Source organism: Phoenix dactylifera, chromosome 16, assembly GCF_009389715.1.
Source record: "Phoenix dactylifera cultivar Barhee BC4 chromosome 16, palm_55x_up_171113_PBpolish2nd_filt_p, whole genome shotgun sequence".
Taxonomy (NCBI): domain Eukaryota; kingdom Viridiplantae; phylum Streptophyta; class Magnoliopsida; order Arecales; family Arecaceae; genus Phoenix; species Phoenix dactylifera.
The window spans coordinates 8,290,884-8,309,928 of NC_052407.1; the positions used below are offsets into that span (position 1 = coordinate 8,290,884).

The 19,045-nt window shown below is 39.7% G+C and overlaps 1 protein-coding gene across 2 annotated transcripts; it reads right to left on the reverse strand.

The window, feature by feature from the left end:
* Positions 1 to 4,480: 4,480 nt before the first annotated feature.
* LOC103700870 lies at positions 4,481 to 14,836 on the reverse strand. Of its 2 annotated transcripts, none has more exons than XM_039114414.1 (5): positions 14,124 to 14,836; positions 13,628 to 13,846; positions 5,386 to 5,484; positions 5,013 to 5,123; positions 4,481 to 4,933 (listed from the first exon to the last, which is right to left on the reverse strand). In XM_039114414.1, exons 1-5 carry the CDS (start codon positions 14,706 to 14,708, stop codon positions 4,706 to 4,708), a joined length of 1,242 nt encoding a protein of 413 aa, XP_038970342.1. In that variant the 5' UTR covers positions 14,709 to 14,836; the 3' UTR covers positions 4,481 to 4,705. The 2 variants fall into 2 exon arrangements, with proteins under 2 accessions (XP_038970342.1, XP_008780987.3); XM_008782765.4 differs by having other exon boundaries at positions 5,386 to 5,481; positions 14,124 to 14,835.
* Positions 14,837 to 19,045: the final 4,209 nt, after the last annotated feature.

Here is a 19,045-nt window from a genome sequence, read left to right on the forward strand (position 1 = left end):
CGAATTGAATACCCAAATGATGGTGTCGATCCAAGATGCCCAAGGCTCTATATAATGATGACAACCTACACATCATCTCTATTTCGATCCTTCTGCTGCCAATTGTCCAAGGAGAGAGGTTGAGAGTGGGCTTGTGCTTCGTCTCTAAAGTCCTTCCCCCTCCTATCTTTAGCCAAAGTTCCTTCTCGTTCTCACCAATAGTGTGTCCTTCCATCCCTCCGCCGGAGCTTCCTCACTTTAAGTGTCAGTAGGTCCTCCCGGAACCTTGCTTTGGTCCGGTGTTTTAGGGTTTTCATCCCTTATTCCGCCCTTTTCTTCTCTCCCATTTCTTTGTTTGTTTTGTCTAGGAGAAATGTTGAGGCAAATAGTGGAACAGTCATTAGATGATGAGCTTGTAGCTCGATGCTCTCCTTATCGAACCTCCAAGGCCTTATAGGGACCCTTATTGGCGGCTGACTTCACTCCAACTGCTGAGAAAAATATTTTGAGGAGGACCGACTTGAAGAGGATCCACTCCAAGTACAAAATTCCTCGAAGCTTCTTCCTAGAGTTGTCTAGCCCTCCTGGTTGGGTGGCATCGCATGGAAAAGATTACTTCGTCCTTTACAATAAAACTCTAAAGGTGGGGCTGAGACTTCCTATCCCGATTCTTTTCATCAAGCTCTTGTATAGATACCAACTCGTATCGACTCAGCTTATCTCCAATGCCTAGATGATGATCATTGGGCCCTTTTCCTTCATCATCCTTCAAGACTTTACTACTTCTTTGAGGTTGTTTAAAACTTTCTTCTAGTTGGAGGATCATCCAAAATAAGGATAGGTGGTACCTCTCCAGTAGGAAGGGTTGCCACCTTCTTCCATCCGGTCCTTCCTCCTTTCATGGTTGGAAGGGTCAATTATTTTATGTGACCTCAAAAAAGGTTAAGCCTTCTCAATGCAACGGATCATGCCGAGGAACAAGATGATTAACATGTCCCCATTTTGTCAAACAAGAACCTTCATGGTATGTGGGTACTGTCCTTAGCCAAACTACTTTCTATTCTACCTTGATGAATGCTGGCCTTAGCCCAACCTCTACCAAGGTAACTTCTTGGCTTGACTAAACCTTTTTTTCCTTCTAAGTGTTAATGTTCAGCTTTGCTGACCTAACTTAGCAAACTCATGTCTAAGGTGCTAAAGAAGTTGCCAGCAAAAGGAAGTCTAGTGAGGTTGAGGAAGAAGAAGAAGAGATCCACTACTTTGTTGACCCTTGAAATAAAGTTCTTATGGCCCCAAGCTCAACAAGTACTGCTCAGGCTAAGGAGCTGCTCGATGAGGCGAGATCACCTATGGTGAAGATGATTACCCCAATTTCTATTCATTCGATGGTCTTGGAGGCTCCTCAAGAAGCAGTTCCCAAAAAGGGCTCCGAGGAAGCACCAACAGCCGTGTTCAAGGCTGCATGTGATTCTAATTTCAAACAACATGTTCATCTATACATAAGTCATCTCTTTTTTGGAGCATTTAAGGAAAAACTTCTGAATGAAAGATAATTATAATAAGAAGCTAAGGATCACAGCCAAAAATAGCTTTAAGTATCGTATCTGGGGTTGCTTGAAGTTTTATAGGTTTTGAGGAAATGGTGTTAGGTATTTTATTGTAGTAACATTGTAATGTTTTTTATATGAGCTTTCTGAATCATGTTAATTTGCATTACCACTTGGAAGAGAAGGCATATGACTCTTTTAGGGACAATAAATGATCTTTAAAAGATGAAAATAACTCATCTTTGTGGGGTTGCACAAAATTTACTGGATTATCATGCTATTGCAATCAATACAATAGGTGATTGTTACTAATTTGCTTGAAGTTGCCTTGAAATGGAGATTCTTCTTCATCCTTATCAAGCAACCTAGTAGATTACTTTTCATAGAGCTTGACTATGATGTGGAGCTATTCCATCCACGTGGATTGCAGGGGTCTTTTGGCACGTGCAATGTATAAGAATCTCTCTTCGAAGTGAGTCCTATATGGAAACATAAACATGGATATGTATTCACATGGTATGAGCCTTCTAAGTGTGGCATAGAAGAACTAAACTATCTCAGAGAAGAATCATGTATAGGTGATACGATGTCCACCCATTGACTTCATAAGCAATGATTATCCCATCTACTCAAACTTATGAAAAGCTACGATGAACCATTCCCTTCACCTCATCTTGGAATTACTTAAGTATGCTAATTGTGCATATTTTGCTCAATTATTCTTCCATAAAATATTCTAAATACAACATTAGACTCTTATGAAATGATTCAAAATCTGCTAATGCTTTAGAGCCATATTGGTAACAAATTGCTTTAAAGAAGTCTTTGAATGCATGTATACATCAAAAAATCATTTATGCCCTCGGTTTTTTTGGTAGATATCCCTGCCCCAAATATGCCTTTTACCAAAAATAGAAATCAATAGTGCCAATCTTCATATAAGGAATTGTGCCAATCATTATATTCAAGTACAAAGCTCTCAATCGTTGTTCTCCAAGTGTCTTTGAACTTCTCAACTCGTAAATTCATAAACTAGTTTCTTCGATAACTTATTAATAGCTTCATATTTGGAAAATTTTCCTAACTCTCTTAAATCTTTTTCATTATATGCCATGAGCATAACTGAAGATGAATACCGGGAAGCATCCAGGCTACTGCATCTTTAATGCCCTTGCATTTATCAAGGGTTATTGCATTTGGAAGACATCTTGGCATACATGATAGCCATGCAATAATAAATTGATGTAGGATCCAATGGTTTCATTTGAAAGTAGACCACATCCCATAAAATAGACCACATTTCATCAAAAGCTGCAAATGGCATATCAAATATATTTATTTGGTAGGTTATTGAAAGATATGACATCACCTAAATATTGATATAAATCTACGATCAGCCCAAAATACGTTCTTCAAAAAGCCTTCCTTCTTATTATCCATGAAATAAAAATAAATAAATTATGAGTTTGCGTACGAGTGAAGTACTGATGGATTGCTTTCACATCACCTTCAATCATCATGCATCTGATTTTCTCAACAGATTTCTACACTCTTTTCACCATATTGAATATTCTCATATCCACCAACTTCTGCAACAAACAAATCAAATGACTTATATGATGGTATCCCAGCTTGATCATTTTATTCTAGCTGCCTTTTGCCTCTTTTTGTTAGTACTTTATGTGATCTGAAGAACCATGCATGTGAAGGTCGATCTTATGATTAGGTTCATGGTTAACTTTTGTTATATGAAAAATCCATCTAACCTTAAGCTAACTGTAATTCTAACCGAGCAATTTGTTCTAGTTGATGGTCTTAAATGATAATCAGTGGATGATGAATGCCTTGATGTACCCTCCTCACAACATGAAGTATGAAAAACAGAAATTGTTTGTCGTCATCATAATGTGTGCTTCTACTTTGGTGCCAAATCTTTTATCCTTGTAATAATTATTATAAAATTCACAAACTTCCTCATAAAATTTGATATATTATTTTGATCTTCTACTTGATTCTCCACCATTACATAGCAAACTATCATGTATTGATCCATTCACAGAAGCACTAGGCAAAGAGAGAGGAACTTTGAAAAGATTTTAAAGTTTCGATAAAACATAAGTGAATGAAACTATACTTGAAATACCCAGGTGATATAAATAAAAAACTATTCAAGTAGTGCATAGCATAAGCAACGGTAAGTGCAAGTTAATTGCAGCATTGAAGAACATAAAGCTATTCATCTTCTTCCTTTCTTTCATCTTCTCTTTACAATCCTCAGAAATTGCAATAGAGGCCTAGGGCTTAGGGTTTAAGCTTTGGTGAAGAAGATAGAAGATAAGAGATACCAAGAAAGAAAAAGTAAAATAGGGTAATTAATCTTATTTTCTAAATCAGTAGATATTATCATACCATTTCAATTGTTTATAAGTCAATATATCTGGTATGTTCTTGAAGAATTCACAAGTACTTCAATCTTGAACAGCTCAAACTAAAAGTACCTGCCTATCTTGCTATCAGCAGCTATAGGGATCACCCAAAAGTAAATAATAGATCCAAAGAATATTTTAAATAGAAAATAATATTTTAAAATATTTATGAATATATTTCCAGAGAATAGTTGAGCTAAAATTAAAACACCAAAAGAAATCTAGGGAAACAAAAGAATTTTAAATTAGTGTAAGAACCAATACAGACATCATAGATCCAATCATAGACTCAAAAACCTCATCTAACCATAATCTAAAACCAAAATAAATATAAAAATATCAAAACAAATAAAAATACGAAATCAAGCATTGGCATCCCAATATATACAATGATGCCAAAGCATTCCCATGTGTCCAAATGGTACTGCTCACACCAACCTGATGCCTGAACAGTACCAGCACATGAGCACCACGGGCAAGACTTCAAATCTTGGTTTTATTAATACATATTGTAAACAAAGATCAGCATGGCTTTGAATTCATAACTTGCATTACTTCCCATGCATGTAATAACAATTTAGCACTTCTCTTTCTTGCAGTCTGGTCATGCAATTCACAGTACATGAGATTAAACATGGAACTCTTGACAGTAGTACTGGCAAATCTCAAATACAAGCAAGGAGAAAAGAAGGGGAAAATGATAACATAAAAACTGCACACGTTAAATAACTCGAGCTGCAGGGACAGTCAACTTCAGAAAAGATTTTGGGATGTTGGCTTTGTAGTGGACCACTTGTTTTCATCCGATCTATATATTTTTTTTGCAGTGCTGCCGACTAAGTTAGGCCTCTGGCAATGTTCTGAACTTTTTGATAGTATTCCACTACGAGAGCTAGAAAACATATCTGGGATCAACAGGGTCTTGTTCATGGCTGATCTATCCTCGTCAGGGGATTCATAACCCAGCATCGCATTGTATTCCTAGCAAAGTTAGGTAATCATGGTTCAGAAACTGATGAGAATGAAGGCATTAATGTACAACTTTCATGGGCTTTCTTACCTTAGACTTTGACTTTGAAAAGCAAGGGGTCAAACAAGGATTGAAGTCCTTGAGGAACATTTCATCAGGACTACCATGATCAGATGTTACTAATTCTGCAGAGCTATAATCCTGCATAATGTGCAGAACTTAACAATTTTACAAGAGTAATCGCTGGAGGAATATTAGAACACAATTAATCAAAAATCAAATCAGTAAAGAAGATGAAATATAGCATGTCAGTCATTCTGAATGATTTAATAAATCTATGAAATACAAAGACGTGGAAATCCTATAGTTTCAAGCACTGCACCAAGTAAAGAAGATTCTTAGCTTTGAGTCAGTGTGCATCAGCACAAGTGTGAATTCAGACTTGTGTAAAAGAAATGCATACCAAGGAATTAGAAGTCTCCTGATCAAATATTGGTGTTCTTGGAGAGCTGATAGGTCCGTCAAAACATGTCCTTACAGCGTATTTATCTGCCTTCACCTGCTTAAATGGTACTGGTGTCAGCAATCTAAAGTTTAGACAAGAAAAGGCTAAAGTTAGACAAGAAAATAACTGTGATTGCATCCCTAGCCCCCACTTAGAGATTTGTCAGCATTGATCAATTATATCTACTACCTGTAAATTGTTAAACAATGAAACTAGAGGTGCAATCTTATTTAAACTTTCTACACTGAGATCTCATTATTTTAATTACAAATGCTTTTTCAGAAAACGTGGGAGTCGCATGGGGCAATCTCATCATATTGAGGATGAAAATACAGGAGACATGAACCATAATTTACATTCTCGATATATAGTGCATAATCATGAGCAGTCATCTCACCCAGCAAGCAAAGTGGTAACACGATGATGGAATTTTATCTGTAATTTTCCCGCTGAAAGGAAGAAAAAGAGAACAGGGAAAGTACATAGCTTGCAGAAATGTGAAGGAAAACTTTGGGTTGAATCACCAATCCTATTCTTGCTCCCAAGGGTTGGTCAAATCAGAGAACAATCACAAGAATGGAAAGTTCTCTCTAACCACAGCACAACTACCGGGTCTTCCTAGAGCAATGGCAGACTCTGCTCAATTTTTTTATCTGTCTGATTTCTTTTCTTCTTTCTTTCTCGCCCAGAGATACAAAAAGGGGAGGAAGAGTCTTAATCACGTTGAACGGTTTTGGGTGGTTTCCTAACCGCCTAAAACTGTTCTCCCCTCATTTGAAATTAGATTGAGTTGAGTCAGGTCGGCCCATAATGGGCACCCAACCATGACCCAATTCCGACATCCCCCATTCGCACATGATGAGTCTGACATTACTCAAAGAGTCCTCAACATTCATCTATTCTAGAAGATATTCATACTGGCAAATAGGCCATGCGACCTGCAAGCACACCTACAGTTGGGAGCTTAATATTTAGGACCTCTATATTATGCTCCTGTTAGGGATAATGTAGCAGCTACTACCCCAAAGAAAACATGTCTCGCTGTACCTTAGACTCATTTTCTTACATCAGTCTAAGCATACCTAATCCCTCCAAGACTATGCTCGACTTTTCTAGCCTCACCATGTATTCACAATTGTGTCTAGCCACAATTAGATATTCATAACTGTTTGATCGGTGAATACATGTGCTGGATGTAAACAAAATAGTCTTCCTCCCGCATTCATGCCTCTCAGCTTCAGTCCAACTGCTTTCCTAGACATGCTCTATAAGGCTTAATTATTCCATGACCATCAGAAGCATGCTAAAGTAGCGAATCATTGGCTCGTTACATCAAAAACATAGTCAGAAGTCACATAAGGCACCATAGCATTAATACCACCATGCAAACCTTAGCCTAGATGCAACTACATATCACTCGTGTACATGTACCTAGTTTGAGTTCTTTTTTAGCTCCCTTCCTAATGGTGCCTAATCAAGTACTCACATCCGACTCTTATCCAGGTTTACAGGATTGTGGGACTATTATCTTCGCTCCAAATAACTTAAATATGGACCTCATCTTGATTTTAATCAAAGTGACATATATCATTAAATAAATTTCCAGCTTGCATACTTAAGCTCTCTCTCATAGGATCATGAAGTATACGATGGCTCATCCCAGCTCGCCCCCACAACGGCTAAGGCGATCCCTCATGTGAGAAAGCCGATCTATGCATGGCAACATACCTTTCGAGTATGTGTGATTGAGTTGGGTTCATAATGAAGAGAAACATATGCAACAAACATCATCAATGACATGGATAAAATACATTAATGTCTCAGTGATCTCCAATAATATAACCATAAGTTATATTCTATGCAATCCCAAAGACTTAACATATGATAGGAATACATCCTTGGGAAGAGGTTTAGTAAAAGGATCTACTATCATCAAGCACATAGAAATATATTGTAATATCACTTCCTTTGACGCTATAATGTCTCTTACAAAGTTGTTCTTTGTATCAATATGTTTTGATCTTCCATGATACTTTGGATCCTTCATATAGGCAAAGGTTGCTTGACTATCACAATGGACTATTATGCCTCTTGCATTGTAGCTGAACAAGTTATAAATTCAGCCTCCATTGTCGATAAGGCCGTGCAGGTTTGTTTCTTGCAACTCCAAGAGATGGCACCATAGTTAAGCAAGAAGGCACACTCAAAAGTTGATTTGCACTCATTTGCATCTCCTGCCCAATCGGCATCCAAATAACCCACTGAGCACAAATTAGTTTCCTAGTAGCATAGGGAATAATTTGTAGTACCCTTGAGATATTTAAGGATCCTCTTGACTGCGCTCCAATGCATCTTCCCTGGGTTGGACTAAAAGCAGCTCACCATTCTCATGACATAGCAAATATTAGGTCAAATACACATTATACCATATATTAAACTTCCAATGGCACTGGAGTAGGAAACATAAGCCATTTCTACTTTTTATTGTAGAGTCTTGGTACGTATCTCAAGCTTAAGGCCCTCATCCTTTACTAAAGATGTGAGGACCCGTGCGGGCGTGTGTTAGTCCCATATCGGTTATTCGCTGGGTAGATTTTGGGTACTTATACAGTATCAAGGAAACCAAATAATACCTTCTAGCTAGCCATTTTGGGTCAAATCTTGGGTTATTATAAATGGTATCAGAGCGGACCCGGCCTATAACTTATATGGACTAGAGAACACTGCAACACGAATCCATTGAGGCTGATCACGGGCTGATCGTGGTGTTTGTAATTAGATCTGAATAGATTTGAACCCTTAGCCTGACGAGGATGTCAGGGCTGAACGAGAGGAGTATGTGAGGATCCGTGCGGGCGTGTGTTTAGTCTCATATCGATTATTCGCTGGGTAGATCTTGGGTACTTATACAGGATCAAGAAATCCAAATAATACTTTCGGCTAGCCATTTAGGTTAGGTCCTGGGTTGTTATAAAAGAAGTGTCTAAAGTGTTGCTGCCATTCATTATGAACCATTCAAGGATCTTACTAATATAAAGCTCTTGCAATAGAGCAAGAAGTTTTCTTGAACGATCTTTGTAGATTTTGACTCCAAGTACATAGGTAGCTTCACCCATGTTCACCACAAAATTTGAGGACAACTATTCTTTAAAGGCAACAACAAACTCCTTACTACTTCTAGCCAACAAAATATCATCAACATATAAGGATAAAATTACAAAGCTGTTCTTAGAACATTTGACATTCACACAATGGTCTTCACCAATCATTGTCAACCCAAAAGATATTATGGATCGACAAAATCTTAAATATTCCTACTTGGATGATTGTTTTAGGCCATATATCAATCTTTGAAGCTTGTAAACTTTGTGCTCCTAGCTTTTCACAACAAGATCTATAAGTTGTTCCATGCAGATTACTTCATCCAATTCTCCATTGAGAAATACGATCTTGGCGTTCATATAATGTAGTTCCAAGTTCAAATATGTGACAATGGCTAGAATAAAGTGTATAGAGACAAACCTTACAACTGGAGAGAAGGCTTTCTTACAATCTATACCTTTTTGTTGCATATAGTCCTTTGCCACTAGGCAAGCCTTATACCTCTTGATGGACCTATCTTCCTTACGCTTAATCTTGAGAACCCACTTGTTCCTAATGGCCTTATACCGAGGTGAGAGATCAACCAAATCCCATATGGTTTGTTCTTATTGGCTCCATTTCTTCTTCCATTGCTTTTCGCCATTCTTCCTTGGCAAGGCATGAGAGAACCTCTTGTATTGTTTTGGCCTCTATTTCATCATGCAAAGCTACCATAAAAGCTTCCCCTTCAATCTCAAAATCATGATGAGGGATACTTTTACGACTACTTCTATGCAATTGAGGTTTCTATGGAACCAACTAACTAGGGAATATTTCGTTCCCACTAGGTTCAAATGGTCAAGGCAACTTTTCATGTACCTCTTTCGACTGACAAGGTGCACCACAAATGTCAGGATCTTCCATTTCATGGAAGTTTTTATCAATCTCACACCTACTAGGAAAATCATTCTCTAATAATATGACATCTCGTCATTCAATTTCAGTCACATTGCTATCTACATGTTCACCAATGAATACATACCTTTTGGAGTGTTCAGAGTATCTAACAAAGATACATTTCTTCCCTATTAGATCCAACAGTCCATATTTATGGAAACAATCATGAACATAAGTTATAGATCCCCAAAGTCACAGATGGTTTAGGTTAGATTTCCTACATGTCCATGATCCATAAGGTGTAGAAATAACTAATTTAGAGGGCACTCGGGTCAAGTATATAGGCAACAATTAGTAGTGGCTCCCCTCAAATATGATATAGGTAGATTTTCCTATGCCATCATTGACCCAACCATCTCCAATAGAGTTCTTTCTTGTCTCTACAACAACATGTTCTTGTGAAGTTCTAGGTATAGCCAACTATCTTTCAATATCTTTTTCATCACATATCTCTTTATATTGCTTAGATAGAAACTCACACCCTTGGTCAGTTCTTAATATTTTGATAGTTTTATCTAATTGATTATTTGCCAACCTCATATACCATTTGAAGCAATCTAATGCTTCTAACTTGTGAGGTATCAAATAAATAGACATGACCAAAATGCATGCAGTCATCTATAAATGTGATGATATACGAGGTTTCATGCCTCACCCTCACATTCATTGGACCATAAATGTCAGAGTATGATAATTACAATAGAATTTCAGCTTTAGTTCCTTTACCAAATGGTTTTCTAGTTGCTTTTCTAGCCAAACAATGCTCACAAATAGGCAACTCTATTTTAACAACTGAGCCTAATAGACCCTCTTTAGCTATTCTATTCATTCTATCCTACCCAACATGACCTAATCCAGTATGCCAAGTATTTGCATCAACATTTACATTACTAGAGTATGCAATAAATGAAAAACAACCATCATAAAATGAACAAATATGTTGTAGTCAATATCCAGTACCATAAAACCATCCAATAAATGATTAGAACTATAATAAATTGTTCCCAAAAACACATCAACATTACTACCATGGAAATTTAAACTATACCCTAGGCCTCGAAGGACTAACATTGAAACTAGGTTCTGCTGAATTTCTAATGCATACAAGACATCATGCAGGAACAAAGTTCGCCCACCACGCAACTATGACTATAGGGGCTGATTCCCTTGACTTCAACTTTGGTATTCTTTCCTACATATATCCACTTCATGCCAAATGGAATTTGATAGTACTCCACAAATGATCCGTGATTTGTAGCTTCATTGCCTGTGGCTCTTGAGTCTACAGTCCACACATGACACGATTCAATAAGCAAAATATAACTAGAAGCATAAGCACAATATGAAGCAATGAAGTCGGGTGAAACCTCTTTCAACTCAATGCATTCATGAGCAAAGTGACTCAGCTTTGCCATAGTTGTAGCAGCTCAACTTGGCCTTGTGCCTTTTTCCGCTGCACTTACCTCTCTTGCATCGGGTTGGCCTTGGTCTTTTTGGGTGCATGTTAGGTCTCCTTACCTTGCCTATAAAACATTCCACCTCTCTTGCACGTAAAGATAGAAACCTTGCGCTAGCTGGATTCAGCAATGTAAGCTTGTCCAAAAAACCTAGCTACCTAAAAATCGAGAAATAACTCGAGAACCACGACAAAATGGTCGTCAGAGAAGGAGAGTGCAATGGTAGTGCTTGTCATCATTATGCTCCTTTCTTTCATTCTCTTCTTCTTTCAGGGATGATTATGGGAAGAGAAGAATAAGACATTGGTTCTGGAAGTAGCTAAGGAGTGGATCCACTTATGTGGAGAAGAAGGGAAAAAAAATATTGAATACCGCATGCTTAGCTCCCTTCTTTCTCTTCTGATCCATCTCAGTTCACCTTTGATCTCGTTTTCGCCTACAGGCCATACATAAAAAGAAGAAAAAAAAGCGTGTGGCTCAACATTGTCCTACGTTGCGTGGATTAAATTATTTTCATATATACAAAAAATAATGTGAAGCAAGAAAACACCATGGTGAGACCTTAACCATTTTTTTCCAAAACTAGTATCTTATTCTTCTGTTCCCCATAACCATCCCCAAAGGAAGAAGAGAATGAAAGAAAGGAGTGCGGTGACAATGAGCATTACCGCCACACTCTGACAATCTATTTGCTGTTGTTCTCGGGTTTATTCTTGATTTTGAGTGCAACAAAAACCAGGAAACAACCAAAATCTTGCCTTGATACCATTGAAAGGAAGAAAAAGGAATAAGGAAAGTGCACACCTTGCGGAATCATGAAGGAAAACTTTGGGTTGAATCACCAAAATTATTCTTGCTCTCAAGGGTTGCTCAGCTCAAAGAACAATCATAAGAATGGAAAGTTCTCTAGAACCACAGTACAAATGCTATGTCTTCTTAGAGCAATAGCAAACTCTTCTCAATTTTTTCTATTTCTTTATCTTCTTTTCTTCTATCTTTCTCATGCATAAAGATTAAAAAAATGAGAGGAAGAGTTTAAGACATGTTTGATTTGGGGGAGTTGGGCTTTGGAATGAAAATGGAAATGAATGGCTCCCACTCCAACCGTTTAGTTGGGGGGTCCCATTCTCATTCCAAAGAAATGGGATGCCCCAGTCACCCAAACTCAATCTTAATTCTCTTCCAAAATTCAAATCCCATTCCACTAGGTTTAATTAAAAAAATTGATTTCCCAAAAATCTCTCTCTATTTAATTGATTTTCCAAAAATACCACTATGTTTAATTGATTTTCCAAAAATACCTCTCTATTTAATTGATTTTTCAAAAGTACCACTCTATTTAATGGATTTTCCAATTCCGATTCCAATCACGAACCAAATGCACTAAGGAATATGGCCATTCCTATTCCCATTCTAATTTATTCCAATTTTGATTCCGATTTTAATTCTAGTCATGAACCAAACACACCCTTAGTTACATTGAATGGTTTTGGATGGTTTCCTAATTGCCTAAAATTGTTCCCCCTCATTAAAATTAGATTGGATTCAGTCGGATCAGCCCATCATGGGCACCCAACCATGACCCAATTCCAACACCCTCTTTCCTTCCAGATGGGCAAAACTACAAATTTCTATTAGACAATCAAGCGCATATAGACAATACATGAATGGTACACCAGACCCCTTACATCCTCATCCACAATGCATGAAACTTCTTGGTGAACATTCTATAATCAAAAATTGGCTTCATTCAGAATTTGTGTGCCATTAGTGGTACATAATAAGCTTTTTTACTCTGAAATATACAAAAACGAACCAAAAATTCTATAGAAAGGTACTCTTTTTCCTAGAGAAAACTGCCCCCACTAATTGCAGATCTGTATCAGTCCAATTATACAAGCACATGCACACAACAGCAACATCCAACCTAACCCAACATGTATCAGTCCAATTAGAGGAGATTCTTCGAGTATTTCCAAACCTCACTGCTCTGTATGGGCCTTTTTCCTATCATTGGATGCTTGACCTCTCACTTGGCCTACCAAGAGCTCATCAACTAAACCCTTCATATTTTTGTGATTCTGGTGTGTTTGATGTAAAGCTTGTTTCCCATTCATCAAGTAGTTCTTGCAGAACCAGCTCCTAGCTTTAGCCCATTCAATTCATGCATTTCAATCATGTGCTCACTATTACAATCAACACAAGGAATGAGACTATAAGAGCCCATCTTCTATTCAATTCACCTATATTCTGGACATGATTGTGATTCTTTCTTCAACATAAAGATTTAGAAACAAGGTCGCACTCAAGCATTTTCGGGGCCTTACTATCTGTGCTTTGCAAATCTACATCAAATAAGTCTGCATACACTAGTCAGGATCAAGCTTCCAATAAGTCTTGCATGAATTATAATACGAAAGAAAGTTATCCACTGATACCAACCAGGCAAAAATTTGAATCTTCTATTGATATTTCATATTTCAATTCAAAATATGAATACCAGATTATTCCTGCTGTCTAATAGGAGGGCCTAAAAGAATACCATCTCCAAATTTTCCTAAATCCTTGACTAAAGAGACTCCTCAAATGTCAATATATGAAACCGACACATATCCTCTACATTCAAAACAGTCCCTATGTGATTCTTGTCTCTCAAAAGCAATAGCAGAAAATAACAAGAAGTAAAACATCGTAAGAAAGCATACCTCAGCAAGATCCTCTGCAAGCCACTGGATCTGTCCAGTGAGAGAAGTGACCTGCCTTTGGAGACTCGGGATGACTTGCTTTGCCTGTTTCAGCTCAGAGCCTTGCTTCTCCAACAACTCCTGAAGTTGGAAATTCATAACATCAGGAAAGAGAATGGCATCCTTTAATGCTTTTATCTCCTCCCTCTGCTTCAAACATAAATTCTTCAATTTCTCCACCTGCCAAATAAAGGACAGCAAAGGAAAAATCGTTATTTTTTCATAACATATATCCATAGTAATTCCTAAGCGGTACAATCTCTTGTTTTAAAGCTTATAAAAACTAATGTACAACAAAAAGATGATGGCAAAGAATAAATTAAATTACTCGAGCAAAACCAGAATACTTTATTTAACAAAAAAATTTACACGCAGTATCCGCACTAATGCTTTACTTAAATTTATTGCATGACATGACCGATAAATAAGATTTTTTGAGGGGATTATAAAGATTTACCTCAAGATTTTTTTCTTCAATCAGCAAGCGCAACTCCATGATCTCCGCCTCATACTCCTTGTTTTGGCTTAGAAGCTCCCTTTCGCTGCGGAGAACCATCGCCAATGTCCGCGTGTTGGAATTCACCTCCGTCAACGCCTTCCCCGCTGTCCGATCCGCCGATCCACCCTTCTGGAACAGCTTCCGGTGCAAAGCTGAGAAATTGGAGCCCTTCGCGGCCTTCTTCAGATCCTCGGCGATCAAATCAGCAGGAACGACGAGAGCCGTCCGATCTGCCGACCCAGGCTTCAAATTCGACCTCTTCTCCATGAACTTCCTCATCATGCTCCCGAAGTTCTGGCCGGTTTTGGCCTTCCCGGCGGCAAGATCACCGGATCTTATCTTGGCGAGGGCCCGGGAGGAATCGTCCATCGCGGCGACCGGATCGGACGGCGTCCGGCGGCCGTTTGAGTTGGAGATGAGGCGTTTGAGGGAGGAGAGGTTTTTACTGGGGTGCTTGCGGTCGGAGGGGGAGGGGGAAGGGGAGGAGGTGGAGGAGACGGAATCCATGGAGGCGTAGCGAGAGGAAGGCCTGGTGGAGGCCATTCTAGAGCTTGATGGTGGATGTGAGGGAGGAGGGGATGGGGATTTTGATTGTTAGAGAAGAATTTATGGGGCTTATAAGGGACGGAGAGGGGATTTTAGGATTGCTGATTGCTAGAGAGAGTGGAAGGGAGACTGGATGGTAGCGACGGCAGTGGCCGAAGGCTTTTTAGCGGTTTTGAATTCAAAATTTTGGACGAAGGTATGATGCTCCGCGAGGTGTTGTAAGGAAAGGAATGATTTTGGGCAGCGTTACTCCAAACTTGAAAGCGATGGAGCCAGGTGGAGAAATGAATCGTGGTTTGGCATTCTAGCGCGCGTTCTAAACTTTGAAAATAAACACCCGGTTATTTTGGTTTGCTGGAGGGGCGTCGGGGGCGGCGGCAATTAAAAAAAAGAAATTATTTAAAAATAAGTGATTTGTTTAAATCATCTTAAAACATATTATAACAGGTATCCAATTTGATATTATTAATTACTATTGCCTTGGCCGAGGTGCCGAGTTAATGGGTCGCTGAGCACCTTCGCAGCAATGATCGGATGGCCACTGCCCTTAATCGATGATGATCCTGATGTTGTACGCCTCCAAGTTGGCATTGGATGGCGGAGGGACGGTTTCGACCGGCGGTCCAATGCTCTTCGACCTGAAATGGCATAAACAAAGAAGTTCGTCCACTAGAGTATGTCCAATGAAGAACCTTCTAATGTTTAAGTCAAACACAACTCTCAAAGAACAAAAAAAGGTTTGAGAGGGGCAGAGAGACAGCGTAAGAGAGTCGAAAAAGGACTTACCTGAAGGGCCTTTGATAAACGGAATATATAGACGAGGGCTGGAGCCCGTCGCTAAATAGTTCGAGGCTATACGTTGGTTGATATGGTAACAACCCATATATCCTATCCATGAAACACGCATGCACTCCTCGGTTGTGGGGATTTTCTCAAGTATCGCATTTGTTAGGAAACAATTATCGATCACGATTGAGTTGCTACCAGCTGGAGGAAGAGTTTGAAATGCAGAGAACTCTTCGCATGCCTTCTACATCGATCATGTGGCAAGTTTTGAGTGATCAGCTTGCAGGTAAGTGGCGAGCTTTCATTGGTCAGTTTGCGTTGTCAACTGAGGTCGGTTCCAAGGTGTATCACTTGCCCCTCGCTTTTGAAACCGAGGTGACTTGATCAGCTTGGGTAAAAGAAGTAGCTTTTTTTGGCGAAATCGACCAACCAAGACGAGCTGCAAAGCCGATCAGCTGGGGCATCTTGTCAGCTTTGAAAATCTTCTAGAAACTGTTGCATTTATGATTGTGTGCCAGCATCTACCCTTCCTAAAATTGTATCATTAGTGGTTGGATTTTTGGAGCGATGATTGGATACTTTGTTGATAACGATCCTCAGTTCGAAATTGAATGCCTGGTCGACGCATGGTGGAGATCGAACCGATTGCTCGAATGGCCATGTAGATTTGAACCACTCGAGGCTCTATGTAATGCCTACGGCTCGTGCTTCATCTTTACTTAAAAATTTCTGCAACTAGTCATCCTAAGAGTGATCGAGGGTGATCCAACTCTCCGTCTCTGTAATCTTTTCTTTTCTCCATTTTCGACCAAGGTTCTTCTTCGTCGTTGCCATCGGTGTTTATTCTTCTATATTTCTATCGGAATTCCTTTGTCTTAAACTTTCGGTAGGCTTCATGGGTTCCTTATCCTCGTTCCCTCTCCTCGTTCTGCTCTTTTTTCATCTTTTCTTCCTCTTTCTTGCTCAACATTCATCTGATCAAGCCTCCATGGGCTTGAAAGAACCCTCTTAGATAGCCAATTTTGTCTTGCTACTGAGAAGAGCATACTAGGGGAGGCCGACCTGGAGAGGATTCATTCCAAGTACCATATTCCTCGAGGCTTTATTTTGGATTTGCCTCACCCTTCTAGTTGGATGATGTCATTCGAGAAGAATTAATTTGCTCTTTACGAGGTAACTCTAAAGGCGAGTTTGTAGCTTCCCATTTTGATCATTTTTGCCAAGCTTTTGTATAGGTATCAGCTCGTTTGGGCCCAGCTCATCCCAAATTCCTAGAGGATGATCGTTGGCTTCTTTTCTTTTTTATTCTTCATGTTCTTTCTTCTTCTTTAGGGCTATTTCGAGCTTTCTTCTGGTTGAAGAAGCATCCCCAAAATAAAAGTTTTTGGTACCTTTCTAGCAGAAAAGGTTGCCATCTTCTTCCATCTGGTCTTTGCTCCATTCATGGTTGGAAGAGTTAATTTTTTTTTATATCCTCGAAGAGAGGTTGGGCCTTCCCATTGCGATGGTCTGCACCGAGGAAGAGAGCGATGAATCTATTCCTGATCCTATCCTATATAGGCGACGATCAATACCCTTCACAATATGCAGGCACCATCCTTGACCAAGCTGTTAGGCCGCCTTGGGGAATGTTGGCCTTAGTTCATCCTCTATTGAGGATAATCACTTGGTCTGGTTTTGAATTCTTCTAATATCAAAGCTCGACTTTTTTTCCTATTTGTTGCTTGTTCACAAGGATGAAGTTCCACATTAGCAAGCTCATATCTGAGGCCACCAACAATACTCCCTACAAAAGAAAGCTTGAAAGGAGCAAGATTGACCCTTTGAGAAAGAGAAAGATGAAGGCACCTGCTTCTCTCCTTATTCTTGATGTGAAACTTTTCATGGCCCCAACTCGACAAGTGCTACTCAAGTCAAGAGTCAATATGATGAGGTGGGATCACTTGAGGTGGAGGTGATCACCTCTATCCCTACACATCCACTTGCTTCGGAGGCTCCTCTGAGTATGCTTCCTAAGGGGGGCACTGAGAAAGTGCCAACTACTATGCCTGAGGCTTCTATTGATCCGACCCTAGATCCTACAATCGCCGCCGAGCTTGCTTGGACACCAGCGGCTATTGATGAAGCTACCTCCATACTTAAGTTGCAACCTATACAGGCACATTCTCCAGCTCCTACCATCGAGGCCCTAGGAGCGTCAACCTCCAAGCTACTGCCATCATCATCTCGAAGGGTGGAGCTAGAGATTTAATGAGTGGCATGGTTGATCAAGACCATCGACTTGATCCTCGATTCCCCTGAGCCTTCTAGCAAGTTGGTCAGAGGGATGATGCTTTCGGAAGATGAGAAGCATCTTCAGATGATGATGGCAGGGGGGCTCATCAACGCCGCATATATCAGGACGATCAAGGTGAGTACTAAGAATCCGGAGTTGTCATTTAACGTCTAGTTCCTTTTGTTGACTTCATCTTTTTGATTGCAGTATGCCTGTGCCAACTGTGCCATTGGAGCCATCCTCTCGGCCTGCCAGTAAAAGGTAGTGGCAACTGAGCACAAGACCTGCAAGGTTGAGTGAAAGAGGGCCTTAGCTGAATTGCAACTAGCAATAGCTTAGGATGCTAGGGAGCATGCTAAGGAGCAAGCCCACCTTGCTTGAGAGAAGAAGCATGGCTTCAAGTCTGTGCTTACCGAGGCACAGAGAAGGCTCAAGGAGGCAAGGTTGGAGATGAAGAAGACGATGGTTCAGCTTGAGGAGGAGATCACTCGCACAAATAGGCAGCTCAGGAGGTGGAAGGAAAAGTTTTCGCAATTGAGGAGAAATTAGCTCGAGCCTAGGGCCAAACAGTCCGAGCCAAGGAATGGGTTGCTAGGGTCGAAGAGAGGGTTGTTCGAGCTGAGGAGCGGGTTGTCGAGGCCAAGATAAAGGCTCGACTGTCAGTTACAAACTTCAAGGGCTCGAAAGACTTTTGCGATGCAATACTGGAGGCCGCTATGTACTCCTTCAAGAAGGGGTTCAAAGCATGTTGAGTGATGGTCGATGAGCTACACCCTCAAATCGATCTCAGCTGGATTGTCCCTAGAGGACCTGCCACTACTGAAGAAGACGAGGGACTTTCCTCTGAAGGGGAAGGAGGAGGACCCGTTGTCTTTTTTCTTACTCAGCTAAGAAGGGTAGAAGAGACTACAAGATCCGTTGAATAGAATCCATCATAGTAGCACTATTATTTCTAGTGGCCTCTTATTTGAAACTGTTGTGGCATTCCTTCTTTCTAGATACTATATAACATTATTTATTCATTCCATTTTTAGATTGAATTTGTCACTTCTCCAATCTTCCAGCAGATTTTTTGGATAGCATCGAAATCCATACTACCCATAATCCGCATGAAGGTTTTCAATTATATATGCCACTGAGTACCAAGACAAATCGACCCATCATAAAAAATTGGATGCACGTCACATAGAAAAACTTCGGAAGCACCCCTTGTTGAATAGGTTGCCCCAAGCCCTCGTGATGTTTATGGCCAACGCTGCAAAGATGTTATAAT